The sequence below is a fragment of the Lytechinus variegatus genome, chromosome 16, assembly GCF_018143015.1.
Source record: "Lytechinus variegatus isolate NC3 chromosome 16, Lvar_3.0, whole genome shotgun sequence".
Taxonomy (NCBI): domain Eukaryota; kingdom Metazoa; phylum Echinodermata; class Echinoidea; order Temnopleuroida; family Toxopneustidae; genus Lytechinus; species Lytechinus variegatus.
In genome coordinates this window covers 25,541,642-25,557,202 of record NC_054755.1, presented here as the reverse complement: position 1 = coordinate 25,557,202, position 15,561 = coordinate 25,541,642, and the positions used below count along the sequence as shown (strand labels likewise).

The 15,561-nt window shown below is 36.9% G+C and overlaps 1 protein-coding gene across 6 annotated transcripts in view; it reads left to right on the top strand.

The window, feature by feature from the left end:
* Positions 1-15,561, top strand: part of LOC121429451 (peripheral plasma membrane protein CASK-like) — a 48,591-nt gene that overhangs the window by 13,564 nt on the left and 19,466 nt on the right. For 2 of the 6 annotated variants that reach the window (XM_041626461.1, XM_041626460.1), the window contains exon 2: positions 11,764-11,850. In XM_041626461.1, coding sequence (XP_041482395.1) covers positions 11,764-11,850 — 87 coding nt within the window. Of the gene's footprint in view, positions 1-11,763; positions 11,851-14,298; positions 14,437-14,499; positions 14,737-15,561 lie in introns of those variants that run through there. The other 4 variants (XM_041626463.1, XM_041626462.1, XM_041626464.1 and 1 more) reach the window with 3 other exon arrangements.

Here is a 15,561-nt window from a genome sequence, read left to right as displayed (position 1 = left end):
ATGTATGTAAAACAGTGGGTGCATACTCCAAGGAGACAAGAAAACCAAGAGAGTGATCTAGACCTTAAAAAAAATGAATAAAAGCTGGGGTGAAACAAACCCAATTCACCTGTACTCAAGCTTTCCATTTTAGCGATCATATTCAGTTTTCTCCTTTTTTTTTGGGGGGGGGGGGATGGGCACACAATCCAAACTTTTTTTTTGTTCCATGCACTGCCTATTATATTCTGTCTGTTTTTTCTGACAGTCAGCATACTGTTCTCCAGCTTTTAAGCATTCTCATCTCACTCTTTGATGTCATGGACAGCTTTAAGGTGGCATGGTTTACGAACTGTATGTGTGACTTATGGGACATGTGACTTATGGGACTTAAATGTATGTCCCCCCAGTATAGCTATTTCAAGTCCAATGCAGATACAGCTTGATTTGGTGAAGCAAGCATGTACTGTGGTAGATAAAAAAGTCCAATACTTATCTGCAGGAGTCTATGGAAGCATATGAGGGAAACTTAATGCTTAAAACTGTGACTTATGGGACATCAAACATACATACATTGAAATGTATTTTGTGCCTCACCATTTCACTGCAGCATGTAAAACAATACAGCTAATGGTAAATTACTGCTTGGAGGTCACATGGACAGTGGAATTTTTCAATAGCACCCTTTGCATGCCAGGAGCCAGGGATGGGTCAAAGTTGTACAATTTCTATGAAATCTTAGTACCAAAGTGCAACAGAGTGCACATTGTATATTTTATGAATGAATGATGGTATAGTAAATATAATTGTGTTTTTGTAAACCTTAAACTGTATACTTTTAAACAGAATAATCAAAATTGCTCAGAAAAGAAATGTTTTAAAATGGAAAAATGCAACATTTGGCTGGAATTGACCATAAGAAATTTATGACATTTCAAAGTTTCGCTTATTTTTAACAAAATAGTTATATGAACGAGCCAGTTACATCCAAATGAGAGAGTCAATGATGTCACTCACTCACTATTTCTTTTGTTTTTTATTGTTTGAATTATACAATATTTCAATTTTTATGAATTTGATGATTAGGACCTCCTTGCCTGAAGCTCAAAATGTTAAAATAATGGAATTCCACGTGTTCAGGGAGGAATGAAGCTTCATTTCACATGACAATGACGAGAAAATCAAAATATTTCATATTTCATATAATAAAATACAAAAGAAATAGTGAGTGATGTCATCAGTTCCCTCATTTGCATACCGACCGAGATGTGCATATAACTGTTTTGTGAAATGAAGCAAAACTTTCAAATGTCATAACTTTCTTTTTTTTACATCCGATTTTGATGAAATTTTCAGTGTTATGCTTGTTGAATTTTTCTCTTTTTATTCAAATCAAGTTTTTGTTGGGGTGGACTTGTCCTTTAATAAGCTTTAACATTGCATGCAGTGAATGAGGATTTTCTGAGGAACATTTTTTTATTTTTATTGTTGAGGGCCCTTTTGACCACTTCGGGGGTGAAATGGCACCTAACCTCCGTTTTTTTTTATCCTGCTGTGGAGCATCTTCTTTACCATAATCTCAAAATGATGTTCGTAATGTTAGTTCTCGTCATTACCGTGATGGTTATTCCCCATCGAGCCATCCTTTATGTACACAATTAGACATGATTACCTGTTCGTTTGAATGTCAAGGTATGAGTCATGGCTGTCTGTTTGTTGATCTGTCTCTATGTATGTCCATTTATCTGTCTGTGTTTGTGTTAAACATTTTCTACTTCCTATTCATCATCCACTCTTCTTTCTTTTTGATCTTAGTTTTCATCATGTTCCTTTATTAGTATCCCAATTTGATCTTCGCTCCCATTCTCTCTCTCCTTTCCCTCCATATCTGTCTCTCTGTCTCCCTCTCTCCTTCCACTTTTCCTTCTTCTGTTCCTTCTTCTTCTCTTGTTTCCTTACACGGTTTCTGTTCTGATTATTCTTTTCCACCAGCTTCCCCTCTTCTCTACCACTGTTGGTCTCCTTCTCTCTCTCTCTCCCTCTCTTATTACCTCCCCCTCTCCTTCCACTCCTCCTGTTCTTTCTCCTTCTATAGTTCCTTTTCATGCCTTGCTCCCTTCTCTCTCTTCTTTCTATGTTCATTTTTCCTCTTTCGTTTCTTTTGCAAAATCTACATACTTAAGGTGTGTTTTTTTTTTAGCTGAACTTTGGCTAAAAATTTTCCCATGAGTTGATCTAAGGTAGATTGTAACATAGTACAGCTAACCTTAAGAAATCTTGACTGTTGCTATGTTTTTTTAAGAGGAGAGAGAGAGGGAGAAAAACTTGTTGGTCTATTTTGATTTGTGAAGTAGTTTCATCAATGTGAATTCCCATATTCCCATATTTTTTTAATTGTCAATTTTACATTTTTCTGTACGCGGGCCTGTACGCCTCATAAAAATACATTCATAAACTAACAAAGTTAACAACCCCCCCCCCACAATCTATTAGAACAAATAAAAAGGAAAAAAATTAGATCAAGATTATAGTATAATGAAATAGATAATACCTTAGAGATGGATATTCACCAACAAATGAACAAAGCCTTGTTTTTCTGCAATGTGAAAGATTTCATATGTACATGATGCTTCCTGGTGGTCATTAGCATTGACCGCTGGGAAGCAATTTATTGACATACTCAATTGGCTTTGAGCGCTTGACTGGGCTCAATTCATTTTCACTTGGTAATTGATCTCAGGGCCTTTTCACATCATCATTCTAATGATGATTGCAGTTCGTCTTTAGAATCATTGTAACCATTGACATTCACTCGAAAAATGTGATTTGAATTCCTGAGCGAAGGTGGTATTGTGTCCTTGGTGACTTGTCTATAAAACCCAATCAAAGCACTGCATCGCAAAAAAAGAAACTACGATGAGTGCATGGCAATTGTATTATCTATGGAAGTGCTTGAAAGGCCACGTAAGCTCCGCCCCTCAAAAGATGTTTTGGAGGTCAACCCTTTTAGACATAAAATATGTACCATAATTTGAGTGAAACTAGAATTCACCTCCAGAGTAGAATTCGAATTTGTGATTGTGATAAGCGTTCGTGATTCTAGTTTGGTTTCACACGTGCTATTATTCATCATTAGAATTATTTTTCACTTGAATCGTCATTGAAATTATGATTTTGGTACCGTGTGAAAGGGCGGTCAGTCTGATATAAGATGGAAGGGGCTCCAGAGATCTGCTTTCTTATAATACAGGCCTTTTATAGAAGGTGTTTTGAGCTTGGTTTTTAAAGTTAAATGTTCATTTTGTTAATGATTTGAAAATGAGTGTATAAAAAAATTGAATGATAGGCCTATGTGACCACCCAAGTGTCTGTTTGCATCAATAGCAAAATGTATCATATGATTCTGGAAAAAAATTGCTGAGAAATTACCCCCCCCCCCAAAAAATAAAAGAGCATAGGATTTGAGTCAGATGTCAGGTATTTTTCCAAGCAATACACTGTCCCACATGTGCCTATCTGTGTTGGTGATCTGCTGCGTGATAAAATATCTCTAATTTCCTTTAGATTTCAGGATTTTATTTATTTCATGCGACAGTGACAGATCTAGGTCATTAGGAAGCAAAAATGCAAACAAGTACAAATTGAATTTTGTACTCAATTTTGAATATTATTATTCACTGCTGTTTGTCAGTTCATAGACCAATTAACGATAAGTGATAATGTGGTTTCATTCTTTCCCAGAAAATGCATTGTAGATGAAATATCTCTTTTAAGCATATTTATGATAATATTATGTGAGTAACATGGTTGACATATTATCATGAAAACAAATCAAAATTTATTGTCTGACCATCTCAAAGATATATTTGATATCCCTGCATCTGTAAAAAAAAAAAAAAATTGGAAAACACTGTAGATTTTTTTTAATTCTCACATTAAACCATTTCCTGTATGAATATATTATTTTTTTGTATTCTATCTAATCTAAGTGTAGATCTTTGTTAATTCTCACACTGAACCGTTTCCTGTAAGAATATATTATGTTTTTTTGTATACTATCGCTTTCTTTTCCTCTCAAGTTTAAAAAAAAAACATATTCATCTAATATCCAACTACACTTACACCCTGGAGTTTGCCATTGGGGATTTCATATTTATACGCTCCTTTGCGTATGCATTGAAAATGTCATGTTCGGCTCTATCCAAACGCCTCGGGGTGCAAGCAACATATTTATTATACATTTGCGTCTGCCAATATAAGTCTTCGTCTATTGGGTTGCATCATTTCATGAATGCTTATATGCTTGCCAGAATAACAAACATGTTATTAGTTTTTCTGCCAATAAATGCAATGCAACATACATGCCATGTTAACATGCAGTGAGCAAAGATGCCAAGAATTAACTGGAATATTTGGTTATATTGGAAAAGTTGGAAGCTTTTTTGTTGCATTGCATGTATGAATGATACAAAATTAGTTCATGCTGCATTATTGAAAATTTAGTTCTCAGCAAGTGGGAAATCATTGTTTAACAATAGTTTGCGCAGTAAAGAATGAAACAAATATCAGAGCAAAAAATAGTAGGAATTCAGTCTTTTGGATAACTTTGATGTGTTCATCCATATCTCGATCATAAACCTGAATTAGATTGTCAAACAGTGTATTTTAATGTTGTTCTTGTGGGAAAGTGGGTGCATTCTTTGTCAGTGGTAACTCAGGCTAATTCTAGTTTTATATCGGGGTAACCTTACAAATATTTTGGCGTCATGAATAAGACAAGTGTATTTCTTTTGAGCCTTATAGATACTTCGTAACTTAGCAGAATGCATTATTAGCTTTGTTTTGATCTAGAGTATACATGTAGACTGTACTTGATCCAACTATAATGCTTTAAGACTTCAGCACACCTGAAAGCCAGATAATGATGTGATATTATACAGATTAGGCCACAGTAATTCTCTCTCATTACAAATTTAAATGGATGAATTGGTACTGGGAATGTATATAACAAAATATGAATGATAATAGGAATCTTTTAATTCTGTATTCAGTTTTTGAGATGTATGGAAGATATTTGGAAAGCATTCTTAGATGTTTTGTTCATTATTCACATCTTTTTGCCAAAGGCAAAATATGGAAAAAGGATTATATCGTGGAGCTTATTAAGGAACGGATGCTGCCGAAATGATAAATTGGACTGGTGGATACCTTTTGTTTGTATTTCCTATTTATGTTTCTCTCTTTTCTGCCACTGCATTTTGTTGTCTCCCATTTCTCACTTTGTCTCTCTCTCTCCGTCTATCTGTCTTTTTTCTGTATACTTGCCCCCCTCTGTCTATCTCTCTCCATGCTATTGGGTCCATACACTTGTTTAATCTGTCTCTATTTCTGCCCCTATCACTATCTTGTGTCTCTCTTAGTCTTTCTCCTAGTGTGGTATCTTTGTCTCAATGTTATAGTCTCAGTCTCCACGTTTTAAACATTGTCTCCATCGCTCTCTCACTCTCTCTCTCTTTCTCTCTCTGTTTTTCTGTCTATATTATTGCTTATGTCCTTCTGACTTTCTCTGCGTCTACTTCCCTGTGTTTCTATTTTTCTCTAAAGACCTTTCTCTGTTTCTTTCTGTCTGTAATATTATTTTCCACCCCTTCTACTCAATCTTGCTTCATCCATCTCGTCCTATATCTTTACTTCTCCCCCTCTCTCTCTTCATTTGAAACACTTTCCGATGGTTGACCAACTGCCCCTAGCAGTACAGACACGGCGGATCCATTTTTCCCTGTATTATTTCTCAAGTCACATACTGTATATTAGGCTGATAGAGCTGTCGATGATATTGGCACAACTGCGAATGTGAATTATTGATGCGCGACAAGCAGCGCGGTGAATGCTTCCCCCTCCTTGATCATATTCTTGACAAAGATGTATTTTGGGATGCCGCAGAGTGTAGCAGTTAACCTTTAGATATGTAGGTTGGCTTCCTGAAAATAATCTAGAGGACTTTCACTTCTTGTTCTTCTTTTGTTATAAGAGAGTTTTTCCTGATGATGAAAGCTGTTAAAATGATCTTTTTACTTTACATTGAGCATTGAAGGGAATCATGTTGAACGTACTGGTTGATACTGATAGGTTTCAGTCTGTAGGGGAAGGTGGGGTAAGTTGAGCATAGGGGCAAGTTGAGCCACCAGCCCCAGGCCAATAATGAATGAGTCAGACATTGTGGTGGTGTCATGTATTGATGACCCATAGCATTACCCCTAACCACACCACATTATTTTCAACTTTGAAACAAAAAGTAGTTTTTTAGAGGGAAAATATGAATTTCAGCCAAAAAAGTAAAAAAGAGTGTGAAATAGATAAGTGCTGTATAAACACACACGTCTTTCAATATAATAAAGACATGATAACATTATTATTAGTCCAGGTATGGATCTTCATTCTTGTCATAGTCTTTTAAATAATGGATGCATAATAAATGTGTGGATACAAAATTATCGCACTAAGTTCGGACTGGGGTAAGTTGAGCCAAACAGCATGGGGCAAGTTGAGCCATGGTAATTCCTATGGTAATGTATCTTAAAAAAACAAACAAACCATAAAAATCGATTGAAATGCTGGCTGAAAGGAGCAAATTTAAATGACTGCTCTTTTCCTTTTAAAGGATGTTAGTATTTATAGAGAATTAGCAAGTGAAAAGACTTTAAACAAAAAATTGACATGCTGGTTCTCCCCTCGTACATTTTGTACATAGTTTTTGTGGCTCAACTTACCCCAGGAGGTGGCTCAAACTTACCCCGTAAATGGGGCAAGTTGAGCCATTTGACATTGTTTTTTTCAAAGGTCACGATGACTTTCAGTGTGGGGATAGAAAGTTATATATAGGTGGAAATATTTCAGAAGAATTGAATTTCAAGGCAAGGTACTTATTTCAACAAGATTATTAATCATATAAATTCTAACATGCAAAAAGCACAAACTGTCACAACTTACCCCGCCTTCCCCTATTGTTTAAAAGTGTGTTGTCTACCACTATTATACCACTTCTTCTTTTACCTTTCTCTTCTCCTTCACCTCCTCTTCCTCCCTCTCTCCCCCTCCATCACCTCTTCCATCCTCCTCCTCCCTCCTCCTCTTCCTCCCTCCTCTTCCTCCTACTTCTACACCTACTACTACTACTACCCTTCCTCCCTCTTCTCCTTCCCCTCTTTTTCCTTCCTCCTCCTCTTTTTCCTCTTCCACTTCCCCTTTCCCTCCACCTCTTCTTCTTCCTCTTCCCCCTTCCTCCTGCTCCTCATCCCTATCCCCCACTTTAGTCTCTATAATTTTCAATTTTCAGGGCTCTCTCTATGATTACAGTTTCATTCTTCCTCCCAGCTCTGTCAATGTAACCGATCGATGCGTTAATTGGCTTAAAAGATCAATATCATAATAGTACATGCTTCGTATTATAGTAACAGCATTTGTGGAGTTCCATTTACACTGGCCTATATGTCTGTATAACTGGATGCAGACCTGTGAAGGTGTTTAAAAGATATCAGTGTGAATGATCAACCAAAATTTGCCCCTTTGGCTGTTTAGTTCCTCATTATAATTTCTCTGAAGATTCAGAGGTTGCTATCCGCTAAAAGCCCCCTTTTTTCTTTTTAGAATAGTGTCAGGCTGAGGATTAGAGATAGGTTTGGAATAAGTTTTAAGTTTGGATTGATGTGCAGCTTATCCACAGGAATAATTTGTCAACAGAACGGATTTCATGTCTACGATTACTGTAGCTTGGTGCTGCCAACAGTAATTGAACTCTAAACCTCCTGTGTGGGCAATTGTCACCAGAGCAGATATCATGGAACCAGTACTATAGCTCAATGCTACTAAATTGCAGTTTAACCTTCTGTGTGAATGGGGTCAAACGCTATCAGCTTAGCCGCATGTTATAGTATGAACCCACATCCTTGAGCCATTTGTTATGTTCCTGGAGTTATGTTATGAATATCAACATTGATACTACAAGATCATGTAGGAAGCTTTCTTGATGTGTTGCTTTGTGAAAGGTCATTATATTCACTAACACTGCCAAATTCATGGTTAGCTAATGACAATACCATGGTTAAATGATTATTTTGTAATCAAGATCCATAGATTAATTTATCTTTTCATGTGTTACTGACCATTTTCATTGAAATTAATAATGATAAACCTACTTTGGGTCATAATCCTTTACATTATATATTCAAATATGATGAAATATTGCGATTGGATATTCTGTTACTCATATACAGTAATTATAGATTAATAGATTTTTATAAAGAAAGAAAAAGGTGTAAAATCTATCATTTCTACATGAGATAGCTTGAAGAAAATGTAACAAAAAATATCATACTTGTAAGATTTATGCTTTAAGGAAATAATGATAATTTTATTTGACTAAAAAAATAATTAGGTTTCAAAGTGGACTTGTATGTTTCACAAATTCAGTTTATTGATTTCATGAAACAACAAAGTTGTTTATCTCACTTTCAATGAATTGTCTAGAGAATTATTGAATGCAGATGACACCAAACTTCCACTTACAAAACGGTGAAATCAAGATTGTGTACATGTATATATACTTCATGATTTTATGACAATCTTAGGGATAAGATAAGGTCTTTTAATGGCTCTTATCCTGACCATGAGGACCATGGGGAGAGTTGGATTGAGACATCTTCTTGGAGATCTGAGCAATAAATGCAGCGTCAGGTCGACAGTAATTGACGTAATTCACTGCCCGTGAGGACTATGGCAAGCTAAATAATACCATGAGCCCTGCACCGATTCTTGAACTAATTCCTATTCTGTAGAGAGACACTTGAACTGAACTGCGTGACTTAAAAGTGCATATAGGATTAGAGTGATGTGGTTATATGACAACTTTGATATCATTTTAAAAATTTTCTTTATGAATTTGTACTTTGGAGTTTTTTTTTTTTAGATCTAGAGCAAAGGTTTTATTTCTTTCCTTCAGATTTTTCATTATATTCATTTTTGTTTTATTATAAACTCAAAATTACATTCAAATAAATGGTCAGAAAGGCCTCTCATATACGTCATTTATTCAGAAAAAAAAAATCATTGATTAATTTTTGTATTCATGTATTAATTAATTTAATTTCTTAACATTAAATTCTTTCAATTTGGTAATTCGAGATCAGTAACACACAGGGATACAAAATCTGAAGTCGCATTATCCAATTTCAGAAGGAATAAGGAAATTTCAATCAAAAGAATTGTCTTGGATTTTGAGATAAAGAAATGGCTGGTAATTGATATTGTGGAGAATTTGTTTTAAATTAGGTCTGTATCCTGTTGAGAGTGACATAAAACCTCCCTCTCTAGTCTCCTAAATGCAGGGTTAGTGGTAACCCATATATGCTCTGGTCTCTGATTAGCTTTCTCTTTCTCTCTCTCTCTTTAGAAATTAGAATTGTTCCTCTCCTACTCTGACTTTTGCTCTGTCTGTCTGTAGGTGGTTTCAGACCGCCTCAAAGTTCGCCAGTTCCAGGTATTCTCTGATCGGGAAATTTACCCCAATCAGAAAATACCAGGTATTTTGGTAATGTGAAAGCAAACTACGCGTAATTTCCCCGAAAGAAATTACCCGCTAAATAGTAGGTACTTGGCGAAATTACGAGAACTTTCGTGAGGATTTTTCCAAGGTCGCAGGTGTTTTGGCAATGTGAAAGCAAATTACGGGAACTTTTATCCCAGCGTGTCGTTGGGCGCGGCGGCGTGGGTGGCTGCTGGGCTAGTGATTTTGAATCTCCAGCCTTGCCTGCTTATCAGACCACACTGCGCATGCTTGTAACTTCGGGAACTTATCCCGAAGGATGTGTTTCGGGGCAGTGTGAATGCAGGAATAATTAACGGGTATTTTTTAGCCTTAAAAAGTTCTCGTAATTTAACGGGGATTCTTGTGATCGAGGCGGTTTGAAACCACCTTGTGAGTCTGTCTATTTATTTTCTTTATTGCTCTTCCTGCCTCCTATGTATATTCCTACCCTCCCCCCTTTCCTCCTCTCTGCACCCTTGTTCTCTTTTCTCCATTTTTTGGTATTGCCTTTCTCTTCATCTTTTTTTACCCCCCCCCCCCCCCCCCCCCCCCGATTGCCTCTGTTTCTGTCTGTCTCTTTTCCCTCTCTGCCTCCCTCTCTTTCAGTCTCTCTCTCCCCTTCAATCTATCTCTTCCCAAACTCCCTCTTGTGTCTCACATTGTTTGTGTCTGTCTCTTATCCACTCTCCCTATCTCTCTCTTTTCCCCTCGCTTTCCCCTCCCCCTCTTCACCTCTCAAATTTAACCCTCTATCTATTCCCAAACTTTCTTTGGTTCCCCCCTCCCCCCCATCCCCTTTAAAGTTTATGTATCTCACTCTTCCCTTCTCTCCACCCCCTCCCTCCTCTCTCACCCTCTCCCCCTCTCTCTCTGTCTCTCTCCCTTCCTCTTGAGTATGAGTATCTTTGGTCAGCCGTATTAATCACTTCCCCCTTCTCACGTTAAATGCGTTAGCCCACTCGTCCTCCCCTCCCAATCAGACACAGCTTTACGTGTAAACCCCCGCGTGTCGATGTCTTAAGTGCGTGACACTCTCTGCTCCGAGTGGGACGTTAATGTGAGATATATCAAACATTCGGGCTGCCCTGAATTTATCTACCCGGGTAAGTTTGAAAAATCCTGTCTATGATTGCATTTTGGGGTGCTTTGTCGAGGAAAAGGTGTGGGAACTGTCGTGAAAATGCTATGGAACTACTGAGTATGTGTGGATGGAATGCTATTAGTTAATGAGGAGCAATCAATATGGGTGTAACGTAATAGGTGCATGAATATGACTATGCATACAGTGTAACTTTATGATGCTGTCTGTGGTGGTTATACAGTATGAATATGTGGATGTGCATTCAGAGCCCATGTATGTAAGTCAGTGATGCATTTCCAGTATTGGATGTGTGAAGAAAAAAAAAGACTGTTACACAATCTGTATATTCTTTTTACCATACTACCTTTTAGCATACAGTTATATAATAACAAGTGATTATTTAAATTCATTCAATATTAAAAACTATATTACCCAGTCGTATTATCAGGAAATGATGTGTTCCTGGTAAAATGTATAAAGATAAAGATCTGTTTTGTACAGAGCTTCACAGTTGACCAAACATTTCCTACCCAACACAAAACCTGACTTTTAACTACATCTTAATATTGATTTGATTTTATTTTGTTTTGATTTTGAACCATTTTGAAATACCAACAGAAATAAAAATATGTAATTCCATGACGCTTGTAATTTTGGTGATTGTTCACTCAGATCAAATATCAGACAGAGTCTTAAATACAACACTCACTGAAAGTTCATAAACCTATGTTGTCAGAGACATTTATCAACATACCTGCTATTAAAATGTTCCTATGAATATTCCTATTTGGGGTGAAAACCCATGAGTTCTTTCAATGAAAATATTTATCGCTAGAGGGTACCCTCTAGTGATTATTTCAATCCGCGATAATGAACCTATTTAGAAAATATTTATGTTTTATCGAATAGGAAATTCAAATATAATTCTGTTTCTGGACATTTCTCAGTAATTTGATTGGTTAGCAAGTATGCATGACTGCAATAACTGCCACAAGAACCAATATCAGGTCTCAAAGTACTTGGTACTTGATCGCTACTGAACAATATGAAGTGAAACACTATTCTTCATGATCCTTTAATTGATGATTTCCTCATTTTTTTCTCCTTTTTCCATATGCAGTTGTATGACAAGATCAATACCAAGTCAAGTGAACAGCTTCCCAACAAGAGAAACCTACCTACTGATAGTGTCTTAAGAACCAGAGAGGTAGGTTTATATCATTACATTTCTTGCAGCTTGTAGATAAGGATAATTAATGACATAAGCCTGTATTCTGAATGTGGGTTTAATTTGAACTCTGGGGCATTTCATAAAGCTGTTCATAAGTTAAGAGTGACTTTAAGAACGACTGGTGAACCTGTGTTATGTGCCAAACCATTTAACACGAAAGGATTACTAGTCCTGAAAGTCGCTCTTAACTTACGAACAGCTTTATGAAACAGCCACCTGGTATAAAGTTGGGGTTTAACTATGCCAATTGCGACATAAAGTTCAATTTATCAGTTTATTCGACTTTCAAATCATTCATAACTGTCAGGAAATAAAAGCTAAAATTGTTTTCTGACTGTTGAAGAATGTGGAAAGAGCTCAAAAAGCATAAGAAAGAAACAATGTTAACAAAATATCTAACGTATTTGGCTTCCCTTAGTTTTAGCACAGAGTTTGAATAGATCATGGTCTGGATTAAACCCTACTTCAGAATACGATCCAGTGGTTATTAATCATTGGATTGTATCAATATGGTCCTCCAGCAGATGGTCTTATTCTCAGACCGTTGTGACACCATCGAGCCTGATTTCACTTGGTCTACCCTTATGTTAGTCCAAGCGCTGTTCTGGTCTTATCATTGCTTGGTCTAACTTCCATTTAGTCTAATGACCAGATGGTCTAATTCTCACTTTGTCACATGAAAGCTTGGTTTATAATCAGTTCATTGAATGGTATAGACCAAGTGAATATTAGATCAAATGAGTATATCCAAACTGGCAATTGAACAAAATGGTAATGAGACCACCCATCAATTAGACCAAATGGTCATTTGCTGAACTTGTTGTAGACAAAATGGAATTAGACGATGTGAGATAAGACCAAATTGGCAGTAGACCAAGTGTCTGTAGACCAAGTGGCAATTCGTCCTATCATTTAAGTCCACGTACCCACAGGACACATGGCAGGAGACGCCTACCAGTTAATGTACCTCCGATCCGTAAAAAGATGCATTGCATTGGTTGGATATTAGAGATTACAATTGTTTTACCGGCATTCAACCTCTAGATGTGTAGTAACCCTTCAAATTTTGAGAGTCAATTGGTACGGGTAGAAGGTACAGGTATAAGTAGGTCCATGGTATGTTCCAGTTCGAGACCATCAATTGATAAGATTTTCAAGTTGGAATGTCCACATCAAATGCTATTATGCATTTCTCCACAATTGGATCGCAAATCGATCATAAAGTGTGTAGTGGGCTTATAAGGACACCTTACTTAATATCACAGCAGCGTCTTTCACACCAAAGTCTTTAAGCGCCTTTTCATCGCTAATCTTCACATTTATCACAGACAAAAGAGTTTGATATGCAGGAAGACACAGAGTCCCTTTGAATCTTGCAATGAAGGCCCTCTGCATCTTTCTTGCATTTGTGATTGTTTTGTGTATGAGTATGAGAATTAGTGATGAGAAGGCGCTTGCAGGATTCTTGCATGAAAGATGCAAATCTGATTTTTGGTATGGTACCTTACTTCTGATACAAAAATATGTCATATTCAGTAGAAAAGTTACACTAAGGTTCTTCATGCATTCAGTTCATATCATGGTAAGGACTGGCCACATCATTCACACGTTTGCCATAGGCACTCACAGAAAGGATGTGTGTTTTTAACAGCATTGCTTCGTAGTGTCTGCCAGCCGCAAATTAACACTAATTCTGCTATTTCCACATTGAATCGGGCGAGCATTGCAGGGACCGATAACCTTACTAACCCACAGGAAGTCAGGGGTGTGTTTTGGAAGAAGATAGGCTTTAATCCAATTTAAGTCTTGGAATTTGTTCATTTTCCAGTAAGTTTACACAGTTGTTGCGCATGGTCAAGAGCGTTAAAAAGAAAGGTCTGATGGCTGCAAATAGGAAGGCTGTGCACTGTGTCAATTGAGTTCTGGTGGGTGTTTAATAGAGCTGTTCGTAAATTAAGAGCGACTTTAAGAACGACGCGTGAACCTTGTGGTAAACGGTATACACCAAAATGTTAATCGGCGATGGTTAAGTGCTTTAAGGTTCACCAGTCATTCTTAAATTTGCTCTTAACTGACAAACAGCTTTATGAAACAGCCCCTGGTCAGATATCTAACATTCATTTATACTCGTAGGTGAGGGAAGTGAAAGGAGAATGTACGGTTAATGACCTTGTGTTGTGCATTTTTGTGGTAATTATCTTAATCAGCCAGTTCAGCACAGGAGCCAAATGCATTTCTCAGATATTTTAATTGTCTTGTCAGAGGTGTATGATACTGTTCTTACAATGAACTTGGACCAACTATTTCAGAGATGACGTGCTGCGCTGCTCCTGCTGGCATTCTTCAAAACATTCTTATTATGCTCTCACACTTGGGCAACAGACAATCTGAGTCAGTCATCGGCTGGTGAGAGGCCATCTTGACCGTTCTTGACCGAAATACTGAGAACGGTGTTCTCTTTTTGTCAAGTTGTCAAGATGATGTGAATCTATGATCGTCATGGCCCGACTGGAGGTACCGGTGTCAGGATACCGATGTCTGGAAATTCCCATGTCTCCTAGGGTCAGTTACAGTACATGAGAGTTTTTAAATATTTTGGGAATGTATGTATGTATGGCTGTATTTCTGTATACTACATAATTGTGGCAGCATTTTGGTCCATAACGGTCAAGATATAGCCACTTATCGATCGGGGGCCAACATGAACTGACTGTGATCAGTGCGGCAGTGTGAGAGCACCATTAGTGAGGTCCTATTATTTTTATTCGCCACTACTGATATATTGGATGTCGGTTGCGCAAGCAGTAAGCAGCTTGTCTCGTCATCTTTGAACTATAAGGGTTCTCCTTGATGAGTGTCTCTGTGAGTACTACTTACTTGATGATAATATGTTTTCATTTGTTAATCATACATGTTTGTCCATCAGTGTAAATGCTTTAGTACTGCTGTCATTGTGTATGATATACATGTAGGCTGCAGGGTCATTCACACAAACCTGCAAAAACACAATCCTATGGTAGAAGAAATAACTCTGGAATGCTTCCAAACACTTTGACTACAAAAATTGGAGCTCTGGAGCCTGTAACACAAAACTTAGCAATGATCGTAGAACATATTTTTACGATCAATTCCATTGACTACAATGTACAATCAATCGTGAAAATCAAGCATATGATTAGTCACTATCCTTTGTGTTACAGGACCCTGTGGGATTTTCAAACTTCTGCTTAAAAATTCACTGAGTTGGCAAACTGCTATATATCCAGACTGCAGGAAAATAATATTTTAGTTTTGGATGAACGATAAAAAGTTCATGAAAATGATGAGATTCTCATCAGGGTCAGTGAATTAAAGGTCAAGTCCACCCCAGAAAAATGTTGATTTAAATAAAAAGAGAAAAATCAAATAAAAAACGCAGAAAAGTTCATCAAAATCGGATGTAAAATAAGAAAGTTACGACATTTTAAACATTTTGCTTATTTTTCACAAAACAGTGATATGAACAACTCAAATGAGACAGTCGATGATGTCCCTCACTCACTATTTCTTTTATTTTTATTGTTTGAAAAAAAATTTGAATTATACAATATTTCATTTTATATAGATTTGACAATAAGGACCAACTTCACTGAATCATATAGTATTAAACAATTCTCATGTTCAGGGAGGAATTAATCGTTGTTTTAC